Source organism: Gallinula chloropus, assembly GCF_964237585.1.
Source record: "Gallinula chloropus genome assembly, chromosome: 24".
Lineage (NCBI taxonomy): Eukaryota > Metazoa > Chordata > Aves > Gruiformes > Rallidae > Gallinula > Gallinula chloropus.
This window is the reverse complement of record NC_140109.1, coordinates 4,611,275-4,622,524: the sequence shown is the minus strand read 5'-3', so window position 1 is coordinate 4,622,524 and position 11,250 is coordinate 4,611,275. Positions and strand designations below refer to the sequence as shown.

The 11,250-nt window shown below is 59.3% G+C and overlaps 2 protein-coding genes across 2 annotated transcripts; one reads left to right on the top strand and one right to left on the bottom strand.

Moving 5' to 3' along the window:
• Positions 1-663: 663 nt before the first annotated feature.
• Positions 664-7,208, bottom strand: SRPRA (SRP receptor subunit alpha). The gene is made up of 14 exons (XM_084275067.1): positions 7,043-7,208; positions 6,520-6,603; positions 5,563-5,726; positions 5,225-5,385; positions 4,949-5,102; positions 4,330-4,483; positions 3,949-4,055; positions 3,634-3,752; positions 3,281-3,367; positions 3,012-3,184; positions 2,684-2,897; positions 2,431-2,594; positions 2,195-2,293; positions 664-1,511 (listed from the first exon to the last, which is right to left on the bottom strand). Exons 1-14 carry the CDS (start codon positions 7,160-7,162, stop codon positions 1,383-1,385), a joined length of 1,929 nt encoding a protein of 642 aa, XP_084131193.1. The 5' UTR covers positions 7,163-7,208; the 3' UTR covers positions 664-1,382.
• Positions 7,209-7,357: 149 nt separating this feature from the next.
• On the top strand, positions 7,358-10,788 carry FOXRED1 (FAD dependent oxidoreductase domain containing 1). The gene is made up of 10 exons (XM_084274858.1): positions 7,358-7,503; positions 8,207-8,445; positions 8,600-8,710; positions 8,790-8,908; positions 9,013-9,107; positions 9,361-9,462; positions 9,565-9,641; positions 9,746-9,894; positions 10,094-10,223; positions 10,316-10,788. Exons 1-10 carry the CDS (start codon positions 7,365-7,367, stop codon positions 10,673-10,675), a joined length of 1,521 nt encoding a protein of 506 aa, XP_084130984.1. The 5' UTR covers positions 7,358-7,364; the 3' UTR covers positions 10,676-10,788.
• Positions 10,789-11,250: the final 462 nt, after the last annotated feature.

Genomic DNA, 11,250 nt, shown 5'->3' with positions numbered 1-11,250 from the left:
TCATCTCCCCTCTGTTAAACACACCCAGGGGCAGGGACTCAGCCCCCTCCCTGGGCAGCCTGGGCCAGGCCCTGACAACTCTGCCAGGGAAGAATTCTCTCCTAACAGCTGATCTGACCCTGCCCTGGCGCAGCTTGAGCCCATTGCCCCTTGTCCCATCTCCTGGCCCCTGGCTGAAGAGACCAGCGCCCACCTCTCTGCACCCTCCTGGCAGGGCAGGGGAGGTGGGGAGAAGGGCTCCCCTCAGCCTCCTCTTCTCCAGGCTCAACACCCCCAGCTCCCTCAGCTGCTCCTCAGAGGATTTGCCCTCCAGCCCCTTCCCCAGCCTGGTTGCCCTTCTCTGGACTCGCTCCAGGACCTCCATGTCCTTCTGATGGTGAGGAGCCCAGCACTCGAGCTGCAGCCTCACCACTGCTGAGTACAGGGGCACAACTACCTCCCTGGACCTACTGGCCACACTGTTTTTAATAGTATTTGTAAAAAGCTGTCTCTTTGTGGGATATTTTTTGACACACTTCACTTTGGGAGATTAAAACACCCCCAGAACCATCTCAAAAACACCTCACCCAGCTGAGAGACTTTGCCTCCCCCTGCCCCGAGGAGGAAGAGGAGGAGGAGGAAAGACAGGACATGCTGCTAGCCAAAGGATTTCACCCCGGGAGAACAAATTATGAAGTTTATTTTCATATAAATTATGTCTCTTCGCAAACATTCACCTTATTGCACTAGAACACATCCGCCAGACGCAACTACAGGACATCGCAAGAGAGGTGTGTGTTACTCAGTGTAGCACTTCAGACCGGGATCAGAGGCACTCGAAGGGGAAGCAGCAAGCAGCCACCAGTAGCTTCCAGTATTCATTTTTACTTAATTTTTGGGGTTTTTTTCCCCCCCTCCCCTCTCTTTTTAAAACCCTTTTTGAAACTGGCAGGTTAACACTGAGGCAAACAGGCCCCCGAGCACACTGCCTTCCTTCCATGATTAAGAGAGCTCTCCAGCTCCCACCCAAACAGCTCATGCCTACATACCCTGCTCCAAAGTCCCAGTGACAAGAGAAACAGGGACTTTAAGACAAGGTAGGAGCCACTGCCCTTTGTGTTGTGGTTCTTCTGGTGGGGATTTCTTTTTGGTTTATCAGCTCATCAGCGCCATGAACAGCCTGATCTTGGGAAAAGGGGGGGGTTTTGCTGCATAAAAGGAGTTTTATCCATCCCTCACCCCTCCCAAAAAAAACCCACCAAACCAAATTGTCCCTCAACCCCTGCGCTACGCGGGAAACTAGTTGGTAACGGAGTTAAAAGCACGTTCTTTCTCTGATGTCTGCAAACAGCAAGTTTGTGGGGGATGGGGGAGAGGGAGAAAGGGGTGGATTGGGGTTGGGTTTAGGCCTTCATGAGCGCTGCGACCACGGCCTTGGCGTTAAGGCTTCGCAGATCACAGTAAGTTTGTCCGGTACCGACGAAAACGATGGGTTTGCTTGTGATGTAAGTCATGGAGATGGCAGCACCCACCTGCCAGGGAGGGGAACGAGCACCGTTAGCCCACAGAGCTCTGTGCAGGTGCCATACACCCTGCAGCACTACCCTGTACAGACCCAGCCTGGTTTTCCACTCACACAGAAACAGGACTGTGACATTTTGTTTCAGTGACTTCATAGAATCATAGGATGGTCTGGGTTGGAAGGGACCCCAAGGGTCACAGAGCTCCAACCCCCCTGCCACAGGCAGGGACACCAACCTCCAGGCCTGGAGCTACACAAGGTTGCCCAAGGCCCCAGCCAACCTGGCCCTGAACACCCCCAGGGATGGGGCATCCACCCCCTCTCTGGGCAGCCTGTTCCAGCCCCTCACCACTCTCTCTGGAAAGAACTTCCCCCTAATCTCTCCTCTAACCCTTCCCTCCTCCTTCAGCTTCACTCCATTCCCCCTTGTCCTGTCATTATCTACCCTTTAACAAGCCAATTCCCCTCCTATTCCTCCGCTCCCTTCAGGGACTGGAAGGCTGCAATGAGGTCCCCCCCACAGCCTTCACTTCTCCAGGCTGAACAAGCCCAGCTCCCCCAGCCTCTCTCCGTAGGGAAGCTGCTCCAGCCCTCTGAGCATCTTAATGTGAGAGGAAAAGATGGGGGTGGGAGCTGGAACAGCGCAGGAGTGTTTGGCAATTCCCATTCTCTTCCCTGTTGTGGTCTCCTTACCTTGTCATCAATGGTATCAAACTTGGTGAGGACAATCCCATCGATGAGGTGCGGCGTCTGGGCCATGGAATGATCAGCCAGGGCCTTGTTGAACTTGACCTAGAAGGGGATAGAGCAGGGGATAAAGCAGTGCCTCTGCCATCCAAAAGTCCAATGAAAACACCCCCAGGAGAGCGGCTCTTCCTCCCCCCCACCTTCCTCAGAACCCTTCAAGGGAACAAACCCTGGTCACCCACCAGCTGATCCACAGCTTCGTTCCCCACCAGCGCTTCCCCAACAAACAGGACCAAGTCGGGAGCGTTGACGGCGATGAGCTTCACCAGGGCGGTCATCAAGGGAGCGTTGTCCTGCATGCGACCCGCCGTGTCCACCAGCACCACGTCAAAGCCCTGATTCCGAGCTGGGAGAGGGAGGTGACAGCGTGAGACACAAGACTTCCCAAAAAGAACACCCCACCCCTCTCTGCCCAGCACGGGGGTTTTCACCCACCGTAGGAGATGGCCTCCATGGCGATCCCCGCCGCGTCCTTGCCGTAGCCCTTCTCGTAGAGCTGAACCATCGTCCTCCCGCCGTGGCTCTCCGGAGGGTGCAGAGCGTTGAGGCGGCGGGTGTGGGTACGGAGCTGCTCCACCGCTCCCGCCCGGAAGGTGTCGCAGGCGGCGATGAGGACCCTGAAGCCGTTCTCAATGAGCCAGAAGGAGATCTGCCAGGAGGCAAAGGGACATGGAAGGAATAGCCCCCAATCCCCCCACCTCATCATCACCCAGAGCCCAGCCAGCCAGGAGGAGTCGTCCCCCCCCACCACCACCCTTCCTACCTTGGCCAGGTTGGTGGACTTCCCCACACCGTTGACGCCGCAGAACGTGACCACATAAGGGCGGCGGTGACGCTGGGCGTCCATGACGTCGCGGAGGACGTCCACGCGACGCTGGGGCTGCAGGATCTGCACCAGAGCTTCCTGCAGGGCCTGCTTCACCGTGGAGGTCACCGCTGGGCAGGAGGAGAGGGGAGGGAAACACCCATCAATGCCTGGGGGAGGCTCCCAAGCCCCAGACCAGAGAGGCGCGAGGCCACACGAGCACTTACTGGTGAACGTTCCCATCACCTTCCCCTCCAGTTTCTTGGCCACCGACTCACAGAGCTGGACGGCGATCTCAGCTGCCACGTTTTTTGCTTTGAGATAGAGAGAAAAAGGGAGGGAAACAATGGGTTTAGCACTGCTGATGAAGTTACACACTCCAGATATCAGCATCAAGGGGGAGGATCTGAGTCAACACACAGGATCCCCACCAGACTAAACCATTCCTACCACCCTCCTTGCCCCGGAGGGCTTCCCAGAAACCCACCGTGGCTCAGCATCAACACCCTGCCCCAGGGCACGCAGGGAACCCACAGGGAACCACCTCAAACTAACCCACTCCCAACAGATCCAGGCATACCAATCAAGTGATCCTTCATCTTCTCCAGCACAGGGTCCATGTCCTCTCTTGCCAAGCTCTTGGAGCCCACCAGACCTTTCAGCATGCCAAACATGCCCCCCAGGCCGCCCTTCTTTGCGCTGCAGAGAAGCAAAGGAGTTACCTTCATGTTTGAGGAGCGAAGCAGCATCGGGCACGCAACAGCTAAGAGCAAGAACCACCCACCCTGCAGCTGATAAACACACCAGTTTGGCCCCAGCTGTGTTACTGGTTAGACTGGGAGTTAGGGGAGAGAAAAAAAATCACACAGCAAGGAGGGGCTGTGGGAGCTTCTACCTGGGTTTTGAAGTGTTCTGGATAACCTTCTCCTCTTCGGCTTCATCGCCGCTCTCATACTCAAGGTCGTAGAGGCGGCCGGGCTCCCGATTTCGATCCCCCAGGGCCTGTGAGGGTGGAAAAGATGCACCCCAAAATTCAGCACCTGCAGTCAAGTGTTAGCAGCAGAGGCTGCTCCCCAGAGATCTTTGCCACCACGCTCCAGCAGCTGGAGAATATACCCTTTTTGGCAGCAGCGTTACAGGCTGGGTGCCACAATCTCCACTTCTAGAACTTTCTCAGCCAACCATGGAGATCAAAGCTGGGTTTGTAATGCCCAGCTGATCCCAAACAACGTGTTAAAACAGAGTGACCTGACTTTTTCCCCCCCCCAACCCTTACCATATCAGGGTCAAATTCCTCCACGGGACAAGCCTCCGCGCTTCCGACGGTACCGGAGTTACTGTAATCGAGTACTTTGGCATCAGAGCTCCCCAGATCCCACACTCTGGGCTTCTTCCCCTTCTCCTTCTGGGCTTCAGGCTTTGGAGATTTGCTGAAATAAAGATGGGGAGAAAACAAAACACCCCAACCCCATATTTGAATTCAGCACTGCAAAGTGGCAGCTCCTCAACAGGGTGTGAAAACAAAGAGCCTGGATACCCCAAAAAAGTAGAAATTAAGGCTAAATCCAGCTGGTTCCAGAGCTCCAAACTTTATTTATCTGAATTTAGCCCTGGATCAGGCTGCTTTGCCTCGAGCCAAGGTCCAGAACCTCTCCTGGCCACGCTCTGGGTTTTTGGGTCTCCTAGGGAATGGAGCAGGCTCCATCACCCCTCCAGTGCCCCTTCCCAGTCTTTCCAGCAAGCAGAGAAACAAGGAAAAGGGAAATAACCTCAAAAATAAAATGGGGGGGGGGGGTGGTGTGTGACTTCCCAGGGGGCAGAGGAGGAAGGAGAGGCTCAGCCACAGCCAAGGAAGAGCTGGTGTGAAGCCCTGCCAGTGATCCTCGGGTACCCACCTGGATTTCTCCCCTGCTTTCATGTGTCTCCTGAAGAATTCCTCCCTGTTCTTCTGCAGGATTTCATCCTTGGTCAGCTCCTCCTTGTCTCCAGTTGCAAAGGACTGCTTGTCACCTGCAGATGCTTTGCCAGGAGCTCCAACAGCATCAGGTCCTGGTGGGAGGAGGGGGGAAAGAAAATCCCTGGACATGAGCTCAGAGACACAGAGCCGGGACACGAGAGCTCCAGGGTGTTAATCCCCTTCTCCTCCTCAATTCCTTCTCCCAACAACTCACCCTCTTTCCTGGAACCTTTGTTCTTCTTGGGCTTGACTTTCTCCTTTGGTTTCTCCCCTCGGGTTTCTATCATACACTTGACAGTCTTCTGGGATTTGAGAGACTGCTCAAACGTCTTCATTACCGTGGGAGCTCGGACTTTACTGCTCTCCTCTGCATCCCTGCAGGGTGTGTGAGGTGGGGGGGAATGTGACCCATTAGCCTGAATTCCAGCTCTGCTAAACACCTCCCTCCCACACACAACCCCCCCACACACCTCATCACTGCTCTAAATGGCAAGCTGAGAGAAAACTAAGCAAAATAAATGGATTTAAGGAAACAAAATCAAGCTCAGCTACCGGAGGAGGCGCATGAAGTCGTCTTTAAAATCAAAAGTGCCATTTAGGAGGCCCAGGGTGCCCTTCTGCTGGAACTCGTTGCGGTATTTGTCCCTGAACTCCTTATGAACGTCGTCTATCAACTTGTCGACGTAGGTTAGAGTCAGGATCTTCTGAAACCCCACCTGCCAGGAAGCACAGGGAAAAGATGCTGCTTTTTGGGGTGACTTCAATCACAGCACCCAGCTCAGGAGGAAGCAAAACCCATCAGATACCCAACCCAACCAAAAGCAACCACAGGGAGGGGAAACATCCCCCCACCCTCCTTGGAGCCCAGATCCTGGCTTGAAAGGAGACAAGAGAGAAAAAAATGGGCTTGGATGGCTCACAGCAGTGAAGATGTGGAGCCAGAGAGCAGAAAGCCCTTTGCTTTGATCTCCAGGAAGGTGACAACAGCCAGGCACGAGTTCACAGAGATCAGGGTGGAGAGGAGAGAGTCGTGGGGTTTTCCTCAGGTGGAGGGGTTGACATGCTGCTGGCTTGGCTTCCCCTTCAGCAGACCTGGCTGTGCCAGGATCAACACACAGCCCCAGCCCGGAAGGACAAGACCCACGTAGCTGGAACTGAGGTGGCCCTGGGAGCCACGCCATTAACTGCCATCCCTACCATATGGCTCAGCAATCCCCCCTCCCACCGCTTCCCAACCAGCGCCAGCTCTTGATGGAGACCCCCTCCCCTGGTTTCCTGAAGGAGGAAGAAAGTGCCATGCAGGGAAAAGCCTTCCTGTTCCCAAAGCACGAGCTGCCCACTCTCCCACCGATGAACCCCCCTGCAGCTTCCCCTGAGGTCCTTAGGGAGGTAGGTTTTGGGGTGACAATCGATCCCACTCCCTCGGGGAGTTTTGGGGTGGGATGGAGGGGGGAATAAAAGGGCCAACCTGCCCCCCCCCCTCCAGGGTGCCTAGGGGAGGGTGCTTACCACAAACACCAGCTCAAACTGGTTGTCCAGCTTGTACTTGAGTGTGAGGGCTTCATGGGTGAAGGAGTTGTTGCCACCTCGCTCCTAAAGGGGAGAGGAGCCCTCAGAACATTGGGGTGCCAGCAGCAAGGCAACCCCCTCCCTCCCTCCCCCTCCCCAACCCCACCACCTCCCTTCCCCCCAACCCCACCACCTCCCTTCCCCAGCAGAGTGCCAGCACCCCTTGGGGGGGGGTGGGGGGGGGGTCCAACCCATCCCCACAGCCCCTTCCTCCCCCCCGAACAGCCCAGCAGAGCGCCAGCACCCCTTTGGGGGGGGATCCAACCCATCCCCACAGCTCCCTCCTCCCCCCAAACAACCCAGCCACCCCCCCCCCCAAACTAAGTGGTCCCTCCCCACACCACCCAGGTGGGACCTACCCAAACCCCCCCTCCCAACCCCAGCGAATGGTCGCGCCCAACCACCCCCGCGGGTGGGCCCGGGGCCGCCCCTGCCCCTTCCCCTTCCCCACCCCCTTCCCGACCTGCAGGAGGACGGAGCGGATGAGGGCGTTGACGGGGGCGGTGGCGGCGGGCCCGCGGACGCCCTGGAAGCACCAGAGGACGAGCCCGCCCTTGCTGAAGATGGTGAAGAAGTCGAGCATGGCGGCGGCGGCGCCGCTTCCCCGCTCCGCGCAACACGTCTCACTGCGGGGGCAGCCCCCCTGCCCGCCCAAGCTCTTCTACCGGAAGCTGCGCGCCCATTGGCTGAGGGACAGGAAGGGGCGTGGCGCCCGCTGAGCGAATGGCGGGAGGGGGCGTGGCCAGGCGGAGGGGGCGTGGCCATGGGAGGGGGCGTGGCCAGACATGCTGCGCGCGGGGCGCTCTTTGCTCCCGCGGGTCGGGGGTTCCCTGGCGGGGTCCCCGGGGGGGTCCCCGGGACCTGGAGGGGCTGCGGGTCGGTCCCTCCGCACCGCCGCCCCGCTCGGAGCTGATTTCTTCCGCGGTGAGACCCCGGGGGAGGACCCCTGGGCTCCGGGGGAGGGGCTGTCTGTTGGGATTTGGGGGGGGGAGGGGGGGTGCAGAGGGTGGGGGAGTTGAGGGGTCGTGAGGGGAATTGGGGGGGGGTGTCAAAGGGATGTCGGTGGCACCGGGGAGCTTGGAAGGGATTTGGGGGGTTATGGAGGGTCTCAGAGGGGTTGGGTGGGCCCAGGGGAATGGGCCGGGGGAGGGGGGGGTTTCAAAGGGGAGGGGGGTTTCCAGAGAGGCGGGGGGGTGGGAGTCTGGGGGCGTCCTGAGGAGGGCGAGCTGGTGGTTCTGCAGGGGATCGGGGGGCTTCCAGCAGTCCCAGGGGAAACTGAAGGACTTGGGGGGTCATGGGGGGTCCCAAGGGGGCCTAAGGGGTCTCAGGGGACTGAGGGGGAAGGAGACTCAGGAGGGGCTGGGAAGGGGGTCCGAGGGGATTGGGGAGGTCTCAGGGGGTCTCAGAGAGTCCCGGGGAGGATCCAAGGGGTCCTGGGTGGGTCCAAGAGAGGCCTGGTGGTGGGGGATGCCCAAAACTGGGAGATCCTGGAGGGTCCCAAGGGGGTACTGAGGGATCCCAGAGGGAACTGGGGAGGGGGGGGGGTGTCCTCAGGGCAGAGGGGGTGCTGCCAGCTGTGCCTCCCCTGGGCCTGGCAGCATCCCCCTCCCCATATATTGGCGGGCAGAGCTGGGGCAGCGTTTGGAGAACATGGGTCAGACTCTGAAGGATCAGCTGCCCTCTTTGGAGCATGGGAAGGAGGGCTGGACCCCACCAGGGACCCCCCTGGGCCCAAGACCCCCCGAAGAAGCCGACGTGGTGGTGGTGGGGGGCGGCGTGGTGGGCTGGTCAGTGGCATACTGGCTGAAGGTACTGGAGGGCCGGCGGCACGGCATGAGGGTGCTGGTGGTGGAACGGGACCCCACGGTGAGACACACACACCCCACCCCCCCCACAGCCCAGGGCAGGGTATAACCTTGGGGAACCCCCTCTGAACCTCACTGGGTTGGGGTTTGGCTCGTTTTCATTTTGGGGAGGGGGGGGGATGTGTGTGTGTCTTGTGGGGTGTCTTCTCTTCTAGTACTCCCGAGCCTCCACGGTGCTGTCGGTGGGGGGGATCCGGCAGCAGTTTTCCCTCCCGGAAAATATCCGGATGTCCCAGTTCTCTGCCCGGTTCCTCCGCAAGATCAACGTGGGTTACTGGGGCAGTGGGAGGGAGGGGAGGGGAAGGGTGTCCAGCACCTCTAACCAGCGTAACCCTCCCCTTACAGGAGCATCTTGGGGTGCCAAACCAGCCCCCCATCGACATCCAGTTCCAGCCCTCGGGGTACCTCTTCCTTGCCCCCCCAGAACGTGCTGCCAGGCTGGAGGCTGCTGTCCGGCTGCAGAGGTGGGGACACCCTGGGAGAGAGGGGTGGTTTTTGGAGGTGGGGGGGGGTGTTAGTGTGGTGTGTCTGACCCTGACCCCCCCCTCCACACGCTCGCTGTCCCCAGGGAGGAAGGGGTGCGGGTGGCCCTGCTGTCCCCCAGCCAGCTGAAGGCAAAATTCCCCTGGATAGACACAGAGGGCGTAGCTGTGGCATCCTATGGTATGAGGGGGCTTGGGGGAGGGCTGTGGGGACCCCCCCCCAACACACACATGCACCTCTCCCCATCCTCATCCCCATCTTCCTCCCCGTCCCTGCTTAACACATCCTTGATCTCAGCTTTCTTTGGGAAAGGGGGGGGGTTAAAATTGGGGTGGGGGTTTTTTTTGGGGAGGGGGGGCACACTACAGTGCCCCCTCCCCACACACACACACACACACCCCTCTCTTGTGTGTGTTTTCCTCCCCCCTCCCAGGTCTGGAGGATGAAGGCTGGTTCGACCCCTGGACCCTCCTCAACGCTTTCCGCTACAAAGCCACATCCCTGGGGGTCCTGAGCTGCCCTGGGGAGGTCCGAGGTGAGGAGAGGAAGGGTTAGGGTTAGAATACACAGGCAGTGGGATAACCATCCCCCTCCAAGCCCCCCCATCTTACCCCCCCTCAAAACAACCCCCCTCCAGGTTTTGTCACCTCCTCTGATGGCACAGTGCCCTTGCGGGGAGCAGTGCTGGACACCGCACGCATCAGATACATCAATGTGAGCCCATATATCCCCCTTCCCAAGCAGCTGGGGGGGGGGGGTTGTGTGTCCCCACAAGTGTCTGGGACCCCCCTCCTCACAATACCTTCCCCCCACACCAGATCCACAAGCCAGACAGCCTGGATTACCAGCCGGTCGCCTGCGCCATCGTGGTCAACGCTGCCGGCGCCTGGGCTGGGGAGCTGCTGGAGAGAGCTGGGCTGCCAGGGGAGCTCTGCCAGCCCCCCCTGCCCATCACCCCCAGGAAGAGGTGTGTTTGGAGGGGCGAAATTTGGGGGTTCACCTAGGGGAAGGTGGTTGGGGCACATCCTGAAAACACCTCTGTGTTGCGAGTGAAACTCTCTGGGCTTCTTTTGGAGGGGGAGCATCATCCCACCTCAACACTATTTAATTGAGGGGGTGGGTGTTTTTTGGGGGGGGGGTGGGTTTTCTTCCCCCTTTCCCTGTAGGTATGTGTACTCCTGGCACTGCCCCAACGGCCCTGGCCTCTCCTGCCCCCTCCTCATCGACACCACCGGCGCTTATTTCCGCCGCGACGGCATCGCTGGCAACTACCTGGGCGGCATGAGCCCCCCCGAGGTGAGCCCAGAAGGGGGGGTCCCCTATATCCTACAAACCCTCAACACACTCCATCTTCCTCCCCACCCCTAAAAACCCTTCTCTTTCCCCAGGAGGAAGAGCCAAACACGGACGATCTGTCAGTGGATCACGAGTATTTCCAGGAGCAGGTCTGGCCCCGGCTGGCTCAGCGGGTACCGGCGTTCCAATCCCTCCGTCCCAAGGGATCCTGGGCAGGATTTTATGACTATAACACCTTTGACTGTAACGGGGTGTTGGGTCCTCACCCCAAATTAGAGAATCTCTTCGTAGCCGCCGGGTTTAGCGGCCACGGGTTGCAACACGCGCCCGCCGCCGGCAGAGCCCTGGCCGAGCTGGTGCTCAAGGGGCACTATGAGACGTTGGATCTGAGGAGGTTGGGCTGTGGGAGGTTGACGGAAGGGGAGCCGCTGCGGGAGGATGGAGTGGTTTGAGGGAGGAGAGAGGAGGGGGGGAAACGGGGATGTGAGACCCCCACACACACACATACACACAACTCCGACCCCTCGGCTGCTGTTGGTGCCCGGTGGGAATAAAGGATGGACTGTGAGCGTGCTGGAGGGGTGAAATTTGGAGTTTGGAGGGTGAGGGGAGGGTTGGGCACCCACACACACACCCCCAGCTCACACCAGTCTAGCCATTTCCCCACCCCCTTCCCCCATGCACCCCACCCACGGCAGCCACGCTCCCCCCAGCCATGGACCGCCCCACGCCCTCACCTCCAGTGTCCCCAGTATCCCCGTTATATCCCCGCACCCCGCCCAGTCCCACCCACTGATCCATCATCACCCCCCCCAGTATCCCCGTTAACCCCCAGCATCCCCAGTTCCCCCCTTTACCCCCCCAGGGCTCCCATGTACCCCCCATTAACGACCCAGTACCCCCAATTACACCAGTTGCCCCTCCTAGCATCCCCATTAACACCCCCAATGTCCTCCCAGTAACCCAATATCCCCACTATCCCGTGTCTCCCGTGCCCCCCCAGTTACCCCCAGTATCCCTCATGCCC

Bases quoted from the DNA above. Each gene is read 5' to 3' on its own strand.
- FOXRED1 (XM_084274858.1), top strand. From the start codon at position 7,365: ATGCTGCGCGCGGGGCGCTCTTTGCTCCCGCGGGTCGGGGGTTCCCTG. The intron at 8,446-8,599 runs GTGAGACACACA...CTTCTCTTCTAG, and splicing joins TGGTGGAACGGGACCCCACG to TACTCCCGAGCCTCCACGGT. The intron at 9,895-10,093 runs GTGTGTTTGGAG...CTTTCCCTGTAG, and splicing joins CCCATCACCCCCAGGAAGAG to GTATGTGTACTCCTGGCACT.
- SRPRA (XM_084275067.1), bottom strand. From the start codon at position 7,162: ATGCTCGACTTCTTCACCATCTTCAGCAAGGGCGGGCTCGTCCTCTGG. The intron at 5,727-6,519 runs GTAAGCACCCTC...GCTTCCTGGCAG, and splicing joins AGTTTGAGCTGGTGTTTGTG to GTGGGGTTTCAGAAGATCCT. The intron at 2,294-2,430 runs GTGGGTGACCAG...ATCCCCTTCTAG, and splicing joins ACGAAGCTGTGGATCAGCTG to GTCAAGTTCAACAAGGCCCT.